Genomic DNA, 12,664 nt, shown 5'->3' with positions numbered 1-12,664 from the left:
CAGCCACAAGTGCCACATTAGCGAGGTTGGGCACTGATGTTGGGTGATTAGGCCTGGCTCGCAGTCGGCGTTCCAATTCATCACAAAGGTGTTCGATGGGGTTGAGGTCAGGGCTCTGTGCAGGCCAGTCAAGTTCTTCCACACCGATCTCGACAAACCATGTCTGTATGGACCTTGCTTTGTTCATGGGGGGCAGTGTCATGCTGAAACAGGAAAGGGCCTTCCCCAAACTGTCACCATAAAGTTGGAAGCACAGAATCTTCTAGAATGTCATTGTATGCTGTAGCATTGAGATTTGTCCTTTCACTGGAACTAAGGGGCTTAGCCTGAACCATGAAAAACAGCCCCTGACCATTAGTCCTCCTCCAAACTGTACAATTGGCACTATGCATTGGTGCAGGTAGCGTTCTCCTGGCATCCTCCAAACCCAGATTAGTCCGACAGACTGCCAGAAGATGAAGAGTGATTCATCCCTCCAGAGAACGCATTTCCTCTACTCCACAGTCAAATGGCAGTGAGCTTTCACCACTCCAGCCAACACTTAGCATTGCACATGGTGGTCTTAGGCTTGTGTGCGGCTGCTCTGCCATGGAAACCAATTTCATGAAGCTCCCGACTAACAGTCATTGTGCTGACCTTGCTTCCAGAGGCAGTTTGGATCTCTGTAGTTAGGGTTGCTAACGATGACAGAGGTGGGCCGTTGTTGCTCCTAGACGTTTCCACTTCACAATAACAGCACTTACAGTTGACCGGGGCAGCTCTGGCAGGGCAGAAATTTGATGAACTGACTTGTTGGAAAGGTGGCAGCCTATGACGGTGCCACGTTGAAAGTCACGGGGCTTTTCAGTAAGGCCATTCTACTGCCAGTGTGTGTCTATGGAAATGGCATGGCTGTGTGATCGATTTTATACACCTGTCAGCAATGAGTGTGACTAAAATAGCTCAATCCACATACTTTGTACAGTGTACTAATAACAAAGGGACTCAAGTTTCATTATATTTTAAATATCGCCTATTAAGAAGTTGTCCTTGTTGACATTTAAGTCGACCGGAAATATCAAGAGACTCTGGCTAGTCTCAAAGTGTACAAAGTGTATTTGTCACGTGCACAGGATACAAGAAGAGTGGAGGCTGCTATAGCAGCAAAGGAGGGACCAACTCCATGTTAAAGCCCATGATTTTGGAATGAGATGTTTGACAAGCAGGTGCTCACATACACTACATGACCGAAAGTATGTTACAACACAGAGTTTAAATGTATTTTATATCTCACCAAAAAGTCGCAGGTCAACAAGCGTGCCACCTGTCATCTGGACCAAAAGGCCATATTAGCATGGGTAACACCATTGAGGACATCCACCATTTTAACACAGACAGATTTTAATGTAGTCAACGAGGTGGGACTTCCAACTTCATTGGCTGATCCCACCTGGTGACCCTGACGGAGTCATATCCAACTGGGTCATAAGGAGGGATGAGCCAATCGTGAAGAAGAAAATGAACAACTTTAAAATGAAGATAGCCTCAATTTTTTTCCCGACTTTTACTGATGCCGGGCCACATTTTGTTTTTTACATGTATTTTTATTTAACTAGGCAAGTCAGTTAAGAACAAATTCTTATTTACAATGACAGCCTACCACATCCAACCGTGTTGAGCGTTTGTAAATTCATCAGTTGTCCCCATGAATGATGTGAATAATCAAGTCAATAAATGTTGGGTAGTTAGTTAGATAGCATAAATACTGGCAAGTTCTACGTACTAGTAGCCAACTAACGTTACAGTAGGTAGCTAACATACCAGGTACATACTGCTGTAATGATATGCGGTTCCTAAGGATAGCGTAGCTTACAAATTGTCAGCCAACATAACGTGTAACGTAATTTACTTTATTACATTGTTCAACATTTTCTTAACATTTGTCATAATTAGTTAAAGCAACGAATTCGTATCTGCTCTCTTTGGACATCGATAACTTGTGGCATGCGAACTATATCCATACTCCAAGTAGACAATGGCCCTGATCGGACAGCTCAGAGCCTCTGCTCTTTTCTGTCCATAAGAAATAATTGGATTGGTGGAAGGGGCCACTGGGGGGGTGTGGTCAGCAAGGCATCCCCCGAGGCTGAATGCCTTAAGGTTTTTATCAGAACGGTCGTATCCATACTATGACCAATAAGCATACTATATACTCAATTTACGTCACAAACAGTACTGTTAGTATGAGTATTCGAACACAGTTTATGAATGAAAAGGACGTATTTAACTGCGCATACCTATGACGTTGTATTCTCTGATCCCGCCCACGTGTGGTGGTCAAAAGAAACATGTCGCTCCCCTTCATACGCAAATCCGCAATGTTTTGCAGAAGGTTTAGGGCAAGTTTAAATCTTTACGATCACACGACAAGGATTCCAAATACTACGATACGGTTACGAGTGAGTTGGCTATTTGATATCAATATATTCATAAAAAAATATATTTACATGGCCGAAATGTTGGTCAAATCGAAGTAACAAACGTTAGCTAGCATGAAATCAAGGAGGCTAGCTAGCTCGTGTCAATGTCAAGCAATACGTAATGTGTGGAATTGGGATGGATTGTTTTTTTTTCATTAAGTTATCATGGATATGCAGGAATACATTTCTCCCTGTCTCTTCCCCTTTAAAAAACAGACATTGTGTAGCTCAGTTGGAGAAGCAAATACTGGGATATTACAATCTACAGAAGAATACAAATTTGTGGAACGACTGATCCCACCTTCACGAGTGCCCATTCCCCCTAAACATGACGGTCCTTCCCCGTCTGGCTGGACTCCTCCATCAGGTAAAGCTTGACACCGGAGATTGATAGCTAATTAGCATAGGTAGTCAACTGTCTTCCGTCTGTCTTCCGTAATCAAGCGCTGTAAAACGTGCAAATATGGCCAGTTGTAGCCGGTAGTATATTTTTCGGTGATATGAAAGACAAGGTCCTTATGCTTCCAAAACCATACCGCTAGTGATTCATGTTAATGTTCAGGCCGAGAGTCGGGGCTCTTAACAAACACCCTCCCCCCTCCATCCCATCCCATATACAGAAGACGCATTTGTCCAATGACTCTTATGTGTAATGGAACTAAGTCATGATCAAAGACTAACCTAGCAGGTGACATTTACTTTATGGTTAACCTCAAATGTTTTTCCATCTTTTCCTTACCCCCTTTAACCCAAAATTTTATAGAGGTACCTCCTGCTTTGCCGTACATGATCCGTCGCTCCCGAATGCACAATGTTCCTGTCTACACAGACCTCACCCATGGCAGTCGCAAGACAACCCTTGTACGCAAGGTTGAAGGGGACATCTGGGTGAGCGAGACAGAATTTCTATGGTTCTTCTGTCAAAACATTTTTGTAACTTTGGCGGAATTGCAAATCTGTATGGATGACTGACTGGAAGTATAAGAGCTTTATATTTATCTATCTGTTATGTTTTCCTGTCAATATGCAATTGTTTCCTCCTAATTAATGGTGCTACTTTCTCCCGTCAGGCTCTTGAGAAGGATGTTAAGGAGTACCTGCAACAGCTTACTGGCAAAGACCTGCCAACACAGGTCAATGAGGTGACCATGACACTTCGGGTCAAAGGTCACTTTGATACAGAGCTGAAGGAGTGGCTGGTGGAGAAGGGATTCTAACTGGACCGCTGGCGAGGGGGTAAACTGTTGCAGAACAGTTGTCAGAGAAAAAGAGTGCATACTTTTCTACATGAAACCCAACAATTTGAAATGCATTCTGTATTGAAATAGAATAGATAAAGACACCGTTGTTAATTTATGTAGATGTGCTCCATGTCAATTATATTTGTATGGAACACTTTATGCTTGAAAGTTGAATTATTAAATTGGCATTTCCTATTGGGGGACCTGCCTTGTATTGCAATAAAATATCACCATTACCTGTTTGTGGTGTAGTCAATACTGAAATGAATTTACGATTTGGTGTATTACACATTTTTCATGGCTGTTCATGGTGTTTTTCAGAAGATCGATAATATTTTTATCCGTTCGACAGGTGAATTATTTTGTCCAACTTTCTTATTGCGACTAATGGTGAAATGTGTTTTCCGAATAGTAATTATCGTTGACATGAAAAATGTGAAATATTATTCTATCAACCAGCATGGTTTAGGTGGGCTACCAGAGACATGAAACACAGGTGTGAGGGCATACACGCTGGCGGCAATTTATCAATGGGGAATTTTCCTAAATGGGTGATGGAAATACTTGTCATTCGAAATTAGGTTTTTGCAAGAAAAAAACAAGTTTTATATAGGTGTAACGTCATGTCCAGCAGTTTATCAACCCAAGGTAGTTGAATGGAAACGCACACTAGCAGGCAATTACTGTATCTATGTTATATGCAAACTTTCTAAATGTCGACAAGTTAAAGGAAACACAGCTTGTGACTGAAACGCACCCCATTTCATAATGCATCTTCCATGTCCGCCAGTTAGTTGCCTTTGCGATCGTTTTACGACAGATATGCGACAAACTCAGAAACCATTTAGCGTAGGAGTTTCTCCAAAGTTAAGTCTCACACTTTTAATTCTTTGACAGTTTAGGTTGATAAAACGCCAAGTTAATTAGAATTACTGTACCATATCGGAATTTGCATGTGTCTGACGATGTACTGATAGTTAAGGTACGGCCCCAGTGAACCAAGTTGTCTCTCACGTTGAATGCTGTGAGTGAACTCGGATGCAAAAATATCTTTCCTTCCAGGCAAATTGGACGTTCATCGTTTCACTCAACATTATTACATCCGCATGCAATCAGAATTAGAAAGTCATTTGCCCACCCAAAAGAATGAATCCAATACTTAGAGAATCCCTCCATCCGTGAGGAAATTACTGACTGACATTGGACCGAATAGACTGACATGGAGTCTGATACTATCACTAGAGATGGAATTGAACTTCCTGCCAGAGTAATCACCAATAACAGTGATTTTCTGACACCAGCTACAGGGAAAGAGAATGGAGATGCTGATCATACAGATACCACAAAGCAAAGTGTGCAGGCTGTGCTTATCCAAACCCTCTTGCTATACCTGTCCACAATACAACGAACCTAACTGTGGAATGGAATACTACCGAACTACAAATCATTCAGTGTGCTCAGAGGATTTCTATAAGGAATTTGTTTTACAGAAGCTGAACACATGGGAGATACAGAGAGTGGGGGGAGGAAGAAGATGCAGGATATTCTGCTTAGGCTGAAACATGGGGAAGAGGGAGGGGTGGAGTGTTGTAAATGCTGTTGAGGAAATGGGAGGTAGTGAGGAGACAAAGGAAAGAGCATAGGTTATAGAGCTCCTCTCCAGGTTAGCAGAAATTCAGTCATCTAGGGAAGTGGGTGTGGAGGAGATTAAGGACATTTTAACCAAACTCAAATAGTTAGGAGACAAGGATGAAGTAGCAGTGCAGGTGGTCGCTGCAAATATTGGAGACAGTCGCTGCAGACATGGAGAAGGGGTTTGAAGAGAGTGAGGAGCTGGACATTCTGACAGGCTCTCTGGGCTGAATATCGATGCTTTCTCAGAAGAGGCACTGTGGAACCTGTTGAGCAGCCAGGAGAAGGAGAAGTTCAGAAATCTGGGCTCTGGTCCCCTTGTGGAAACCCTAGTGGGAGCAGCACCAGGAGGGGGAAATCCCAGATGGAGCTACTGTAGGAGGAGATGATGCCACAGGACAGGAAGGGAGCAGTACAAGAGAAGCAGTGAAGACAGATGATAAAGGACAGAAGGGGCATGTTCATCCAGTTGTGAAGAAAGAGTCAAAGTCAAATTGTGGTCATCGCGGATATCGAAGTCAAGGCTTCTGGGGAAGGACTTGAGAGTGTGGGTAAATCAGTGAAAGAGCAGGGACAGAGAAAGGGTAAACACAGAAAGGAGGTGAGGAAGGCCAAGGGGACAAAATCAACCTCTAATGTGCTTCCAGTCAATGACAAAATCCCACCTCTGAGCTCCTGGTCTTCCCATCCATCAACCCCCTCTTTTTTGCAATGGCTTGGTCAATGCTCTGTTTGGCAACACCTTCGCCCTATGCCTGATGATCAATGGTGACATTGAGTCAGACCTAACTCAGGAGTTCTGCCAGATGGTTCTGACTGTGTCCGAGGCTCTGAGCTCAGGCAGGGTGTTCAGCTCCCTTCGGGGGGTCCTTCAGGGAGGGGAGGCAGCCATTTTGTCCGGGGGTTACTTTGACCGAGAGGACCCCAGCCAGAGCTGTGGAATCCGTGGCTCATATTTTGACTGGGAGAAGTAAGCAGGATGACGTTGGATACTGCTTGGCAGCTTTGAGACAACTCCGTACTGTGCTATCCCAGGCCAGGGCAGCTTTGCCCAAAGGGGGAGATGAGAAATCAGTATTTGAAATAAGAAATGTGAGTTCTTTCAAGCTTGGGGGTCTGACAGTACCCAGGAGGTGAGAAGACTGGCTGCTGAGTTATGGAGAGAGCACAGGAAGGAGGAGGATGAGATGAGTGCTTTGGAGAAGAGTTGAAGAAAAGTGAAGGATGTGTTGATTGAGAATGTTTTAGTATTCTATAACAGTTAATAAAGAGACTCATATTTACCCATCTTATGTTCAATTCAAATTCAGGGCCAGACTGGTATTACTTGTTTGCATACAATTTTGTAAACATTTATTCTGACTGCAATTACTATTGTTTATTGTGTTTTTTTTGTTGTAAAAATTCACAACAAAGTTATGCAATAACGTTAAGGTAAATTTAAGGCTTCAATTTCAGTTTTGAAATATTAAAGAAACAGGCTAACACTCTTGTCACTCTCCAAATAACGTCCAACATGACCATTTCAATACATGCATACATTTTCCTGATCATTTGAATATCTTTCAGATCAGTGCTAATACACCACCGTTACTGAAATGTGACTCATCTGTTCATTTGAAATAAAGTGTAGGGCTGGTTTCTTGGACAGAGATTAAGCCTACTCCTGTGCTAAAACACACTTTAAATGGAGATTCCCCATTGAGCATGCTTTTTAGTCCAGGACTAGGCTTAATCTGTGTCTGGGAAACCAGTCCATAGTGTCCAATCTTGAGGAAGAAAGGAAAGATCAGTATGAAAGCTAATGCTCAAGATTGATCGTGCTTGAGACTCACTAAAAAGACATCACTACTGTGAACAAATGGTAAAGCCGCTGGGCCAAACTGTCAGCTTGTCTGGCCAGTTTATATAGAGTCAGAAGTGCCATTTTCTCCACAGTCATTATGTGTAAAGTACATATTCATTATTACAGAGAAAAGACAGCATTTCAGTAGTTTTTGTTCAGTCTAGTTTGTTGAGGTTCAGAAAGTGCAGCTGGCCATCATATGCAGTGTACATCCCTTGCATGCTCCCGGGCCCCGGCTCTGCCCTGACTGCTTCGGTCGAAGCTTAGCTCAGTAGATATAGGGGAAGATCCTGTAGGGCACGCGCCTGCAGTAGCTGTCCCATGCCAGGCCATACTTGGCCCTGCAGTGCCTCTCGTCACGGGCCTCTCGGTGAATTAACAGGACAGTGAAGTACACAACATAAAAGTAAGGTAGAAGATGGTTGAATCCTGGAACAAGACATACAGTACATAGGATCAGAATACAGTGCCTTCAGAAAGTATTCAGACCCCTTGACATTTTGGTACGTTACAGCCTTATTCTAAAATGGATCTACACACAATGCCCCACAATAAAAAAGCAAAAAACAGGTTTAGACATTTTTGCAAATGTATTAAAAATATAAAACAGATACCTTATTCAGACCCTTTGCTACACAACTCAAAAATTGAGCTCAGGTGCATCTTGTTTCCATTGATCACCATTGATGTTTCATCTTGGAGTCCACATGTGGTAAATTCTATTGATTTGACATGATTTGGAAAGGCACACACCTGTCTATATCAGGTCCCACAGTTGACAGTGCATGTCAGAGGAAAAACCAAGCCATGAGGTCAAAGGACTTGTCAGTAGAGCTCCGAGACAGGATCGTGTTGAGGCACAGATCTGGGGAAGGGTACCTAAACATTTCTGCAGCATTGAAGGTCCCCAAGAATACAGTGACCTCCATCATTCTTCAATGGAAGAAGTTTGGAACCACCAAGACTTCCTAGAGCTGGCCACATGGCAAAAATTAGGAATGGGGGGAGAAGGGCATTGGTCAGGGAGGTGACCAAGAACCCAATGGTCACTCTGACAGAGCTCTAGAGTTCCTATGTGCAGATTGAAGAACCTTCCAGAAAAACAACCATCTCTGCAGCACTCCATCAATCATGCTTTTATGATAGAGTGGCCAGACGGAAGCCATTCCTCAGTCAAAGGCACACGACAGCTCGCTTGGAGTTTGCCAAAAGGCACATAAAGACTCTCAAAACATGAGAAACAAGATTCTCTGGTCTGATGAAACCAAGATTGAACTATTTGGCCTGAATGCCAAGCGTCACGTCTGGAGGAAAACTGGCACCATCCCTCCAGTGAAGCATGGTGGTGGCAGCATCATGCTGTGGTGATGTTTTTCAGTGGCAGGGACTGGGAGACTAGTCAGGATCAAGGGAAAGATGAACGGAGCAAAGTACAGAGAGAGCCTTGATGAAAACCTGCTCCAGAGCGCTCAGGACCTCAGAATGGGGGCGAAGATTCACCTTCCGACAGGACAACGACCCTAAGCACACAGCCAAGACAATTCAGGAGTGGCTTCGGGAAAAGTCTTTGAATGTCCTTGAGTGGCCCAGCCAGAGCCCGGACCTGAACCAGATCGAACATGTCTGTTGAGACCTGAAAATAGCTGTGCAGTGACGCTCTCCATCCAACCTGACAGAGCTTAAGAGGATCTGCAGAGATGAATGGGAGAAACTCCCTAAATATAGGTGTGCCAAGCTTGTAGCATCATACCCAAGAAGACTCGAGGCTGTAATTACTGCCAAAGGTTCTTCAACAAAGTACTGAGTAAAGGGTCTGAATACTTATGTAAATAAGATCAGTTTTGTTAGTTGTAAAAAATAAAAAAAATTCAGCTCTCGTCCCATATATATATATATATATATTTTTTTTTAAACCACTAAAAAACAGTTTTTGCTTTGTTATTATGGGGTATTGTATGTAGATCAATGATAATATATATATTTTTTTATCCATTTTAGAATAAGGCTGCAATGTAACAAAATGTGGAAAAAGTTAAGGGGTCTGACATGCTGGCTGGATGCAGAGAGGGTCTATTTGATGCAGAGAGGGTCTACTTACCACATGGCAGGGACCATGCCATGGCCATGAGAAGGTCTCCTAGGTAGTTAGGATGGCGTACGAGGCCCCACCAGCCAGACACCAAAAGGCGCTTCCCAGTTGCTGTGGCAATAGTCTCCAGTTCTACAGGCACAGGGGAAAATTATATATATTTTTCTTTAGTTTTGGACGTGGCGTTACCTTCATTGAACTAGGCAAGTCAGTTAAGAACACATTCGCATTTTCAATGACTGCCTAGGAACAGTGGGTTAACTTCCTTGTTCAACGACAGATTTTTTACCTTGTCAGCTCGGGGATTTGATCTAGCAACCTTTCGGTTACTAGTCCAACACGCTAACCACTAGGCTACCTGCCGCCCCATTTGAGAGATATCAGATTGCAAATTATTCACACTCCATCTGATCTTTCTGTTGGGGCCAGATTCTACTCTGTGGTGCCTCCTACCGTCCACTGTATTCATTATGCACTTTGTTCCATTATGGAAAACAAAATTTGAAACAGACAGTAATAAAGATGTCATCAGAGAGATGGCCCAATTCTATCTATCCTCTCAATCCTCTCAAAACTGTTAAACTGATTTAAGAAAAGTATATTAATTCCAAACTAAAAACGTGTGGAAGTTGCCATGCCAGGAAATCGAATCAAGAAGTTGAATACTAACTTGCAACACTGGGATGCGTAGGGTCCCGTCTGAATTGGTTCTTCTGGGAGTTTGATTTTCTGAAGATATAATACCCAGCACCTAATGACAAGAAGAGATAAAATACATTCCATTAATAAGGGGACAAACAAACAAATCTTTAAGTGAAGAATGCACACTTTCCCACCCCACATCTTAAAACATGATTTACCATTCAATGTGACTATAGCTGTGGCTCCTAGAGGACTAAGGGACTGTGGGTGCACGACCAGGAAGGCAGCTTGCAGGCTGTACGTAAAGGGAACCCAGGCCAGGTCCCCAAAGACCAACATAAACCCAAAGCCATCATGCACTATGTCCATGGTGGTCAGCACAGCCTCCTGCAACATCACAGAGAGAGAGAGAATTTTAGGGCTCAATATACATCTGCAGTGTAACACCACAACACATTCAATTGGCATCACTCTGTTATACCACTGTTATTTCCTAGCTATTCCTGTGGACTGTCCTCTCACCTCATTCCACAGAGCATCCGCCACGTAGAGCAGCTGGAAGCCGTTGACCAGTATCATGGCCAGGGAGGCGGAGTCCCGTAGCTCCACCTCTTTCATTAGCATCCCAAAGTTAATCACCACCTAATTGGAAGAGAGTATGTTGGATGAGATTTTTTTTTACATATCAACACAATTATATTTTACTTCATATAATATAGTCACCCTTGCTCAATTTCCACTCACCCAGCCAATCAGACCTGGTCTCAGCTCACAAAAATACTTCAGATCAAAGCTTCCAATCCGCGGGTTCAGCTCTCGTCCCATAAAGAAATCATACAGGGGGTTTCCTGTGTGAGATATAGCAGGCGTGAGCCTATACAGGAAAACCTGTAATGCATTTTGATGTATGTTGTTTACTTGATATGTTTTGTTACTTCTCTCATCCTGCACCACCCTTACCTGTGTTTCCCCCCTTGGCGAGGGCATGGTGAGGGGCCCAGAAGGAGCATATGTAGAGGTAGAGGGAGAGGAGGAATGACACCCCAATAGCACACACTGCCAGGGGCAACAACAGCTCAAAGAGATACCCCAGAGGCATCCCCAGCCATAGTGACAATGTCAACAGCACAGCTGTGATGCAAAGGGCATGAAAACCTGTAGAGGGAGAGAGAAATAGAGAAAGATAGAAACAGAGCTAGAAAGGGTGAGGGAGCAGGTGGGAGGGATAGATACAATAGATAATTAGTTGGGAGAAGGAATCACACACAAAAATAAGTTGAATTTGTACTGAGTAGCTTGCAACAAGATAAATCATTGTGGACTAATGGCCTGCATAGCTCAAGATCAATGACACCTGCAGTAGATGAAAGGAAAACATAACCAATTAACTCTTCGCACCCAGCTCAAAGCAAACCTGCCTAAAATTGAAACTGTACACATTGGAACACACTACTTCAAAGCTTTATTTCTGCACCCACCAACCCTACAGTACCGTTTATGGGGTACTTGAGTCTCGAGCCATCTTTTAGCACCATCCCCTCAGACACCTGCAGGTAAGACAGAGATATGTGTATCAGTCAAGAGACAAGGATTCCAGAACTCAAAGGTATTCATAATTAACAGCTCGTCTCACCTTCCCCATAGGCAGCAGGTAAAAGAAGCTCTGGAGGGCCATCCAGCCCAGTATGAGAACAAGGGCCAGGGGGTCCCATAGCTGGGCTGTGGGGGGCAGGACAGGGGGCCACTGGAGCACGCTGGCCACAGGGGAGCGACATACACAGAGCAGGTAAAGTACCGTCAGGGGCAAGAAGACAGGTATACAGGTCGCACCTTCAAGGGGGAAGAGGAAGAGAGACCAAGGAAGTGAAGTTGGTAGAGAATAGAATGGGTGGGAGATGGGATTGCAATATTCCTATTTAAAACTGAACATGAAAAATGTGTTTTCTTTGTAATAAAGCAAACTTCAACTCACCCAAAGTCCCCCCAAATTCCTTTTCTGCTTGTGGGGATTTTTGTTTGTTGAATTTCATTATCTGTCTCCTGTGAAAATGTTAAGATGACACGGGTAGAGTGCATGCTCAAGACAAATGTGTATAGGCAGCAATAAAGACCTTTATCTCATATTCTCTGAATGATCTGGACTAGTATAGACTCTAGTGACTACTATAATGTCCTACTTTATTGTTGATGTTGAGAAATAAAAACATAACTCTGCCAATATAGTTAATCTCTAGCGTAACGAGGATACGATTCGGTTGAATGACACAATGAAGACAGATACTACAACATAGACAGGTTACATCACAGAAAAACAATTCCATGCGCATTAATAGATAACAGCTAGAGAACATTTTTGCGTTGGACGTAAACCAAGAACATTAAACGTTTTTTTTTCCAACATCTCATAATTTATAGCGTCACTCACCTGTATTCCTCATGTATACTCACGTCAAACAACAAGTACAGTGCGACGATAAGAACGCCTGCGTAGAACTGCCCCCCAAAGATACCCCCCCTGACACGACCCATCTCTAAACCAATGGGATTAAGCCATGGTCATCAGAAGAGCATGGAGAGGGGAGCGTTAAACCAATCAAATTTACGCTGGGGCGGTGACAACATATATCATAGGGCCGAGAAAAGTGATGGTCAAATTTAATGTACACCTTTTTACTCTATAGCGCTCTTATTGGTTGCTCGAGACTGAACTCTTGCTTATGACGTGAGAAAGTACTCACGCAACACATAAGCAAAC

General features: G+C 43.3%; 2 protein-coding genes and 1 pseudogene across 2 annotated transcripts; 2 read left to right on the top strand and 1 right to left on the bottom strand.

The window, feature by feature from the left end:
- Positions 1-2,295: 2,295 nt before the first annotated feature.
- mrpl49 (mitochondrial ribosomal protein L49) lies at positions 2,296-3,936 on the top strand. Its single transcript, XM_064979194.1, has 4 exons — positions 2,296-2,438; positions 2,676-2,826; positions 3,223-3,347; positions 3,530-3,936. Exons 1-4 carry the CDS (start codon positions 2,328-2,330, stop codon positions 3,674-3,676), a joined length of 534 nt encoding a protein of 177 aa, XP_064835266.1. The 5' UTR covers positions 2,296-2,327; the 3' UTR covers positions 3,677-3,936.
- A 1,080-nt stretch (positions 3,937-5,016) lies between these two features.
- LOC135549359 (zinc finger HIT domain-containing protein 2-like) lies at positions 5,017-6,543 on the top strand (annotated as a pseudogene).
- A 112-nt stretch (positions 6,544-6,655) lies between these two features.
- tm7sf2 (transmembrane 7 superfamily member 2) lies at positions 6,656-12,379 on the bottom strand. The gene is made up of 11 exons (XM_064981181.1): positions 12,335-12,379; positions 11,882-11,949; positions 11,543-11,739; positions 11,402-11,456; positions 10,870-11,064; positions 10,654-10,757; positions 10,432-10,551; positions 10,128-10,296; positions 9,938-10,018; positions 9,277-9,399; positions 6,656-7,607 (listed from the first exon to the last, which is right to left on the bottom strand). Exons 2-11 carry the CDS (start codon positions 11,937-11,939, stop codon positions 7,447-7,449), a joined length of 1,263 nt encoding a protein of 420 aa, XP_064837253.1. The 5' UTR covers positions 11,940-11,949; positions 12,335-12,379; the 3' UTR covers positions 6,656-7,446.
- Positions 12,380-12,664: the final 285 nt, after the last annotated feature.

The sequence above is a fragment of the Oncorhynchus masou genome, chromosome 12 (genome assembly GCF_036934945.1).
Source record: "Oncorhynchus masou masou isolate Uvic2021 chromosome 12, UVic_Omas_1.1, whole genome shotgun sequence".
Lineage (NCBI taxonomy): Eukaryota > Metazoa > Chordata > Actinopteri > Salmoniformes > Salmonidae > Oncorhynchus > Oncorhynchus masou.
Note: the sequence above shows the minus strand (reverse complement) of the source record. Positions and strands in the feature narration are given on the sequence as shown.

Bases quoted from the DNA above. Each gene is read 5' to 3' on its own strand.
- tm7sf2 (XM_064981181.1), bottom strand. From the start codon at position 11,939: ATGAAATTCAACAAACAAAAATCCCCACAAGCAGAAAAGGAATTTGGG. The intron at 11,740-11,881 runs GTGAGTTGAAGT...TCCCCCTTGAAG, and splicing joins GGAATTTGGGGGGACTTTGG to GTGCGACCTGTATACCTGTC. The intron at 11,457-11,542 runs GTGAGACGAGCT...TCTTACCTGCAG, and splicing joins ACCTGCTGCCTATGGGGAAG to GTGTCTGAGGGGATGGTGCT.
- mrpl49 (XM_064979194.1), top strand. From the start codon at position 2,328: ATGTCGCTCCCCTTCATACGCAAATCCGCAATGTTTTGCAGAAGGTTT. The intron at 2,439-2,675 runs GTGAGTTGGCTA...TTTAAAAAACAG, and splicing joins ATACTACGATACGGTTACGA to ACATTGTGTAGCTCAGTTGG. The intron at 2,827-3,222 runs GTAAAGCTTGAC...AAAATTTTATAG, and splicing joins TGGCTGGACTCCTCCATCAG to AGGTACCTCCTGCTTTGCCG.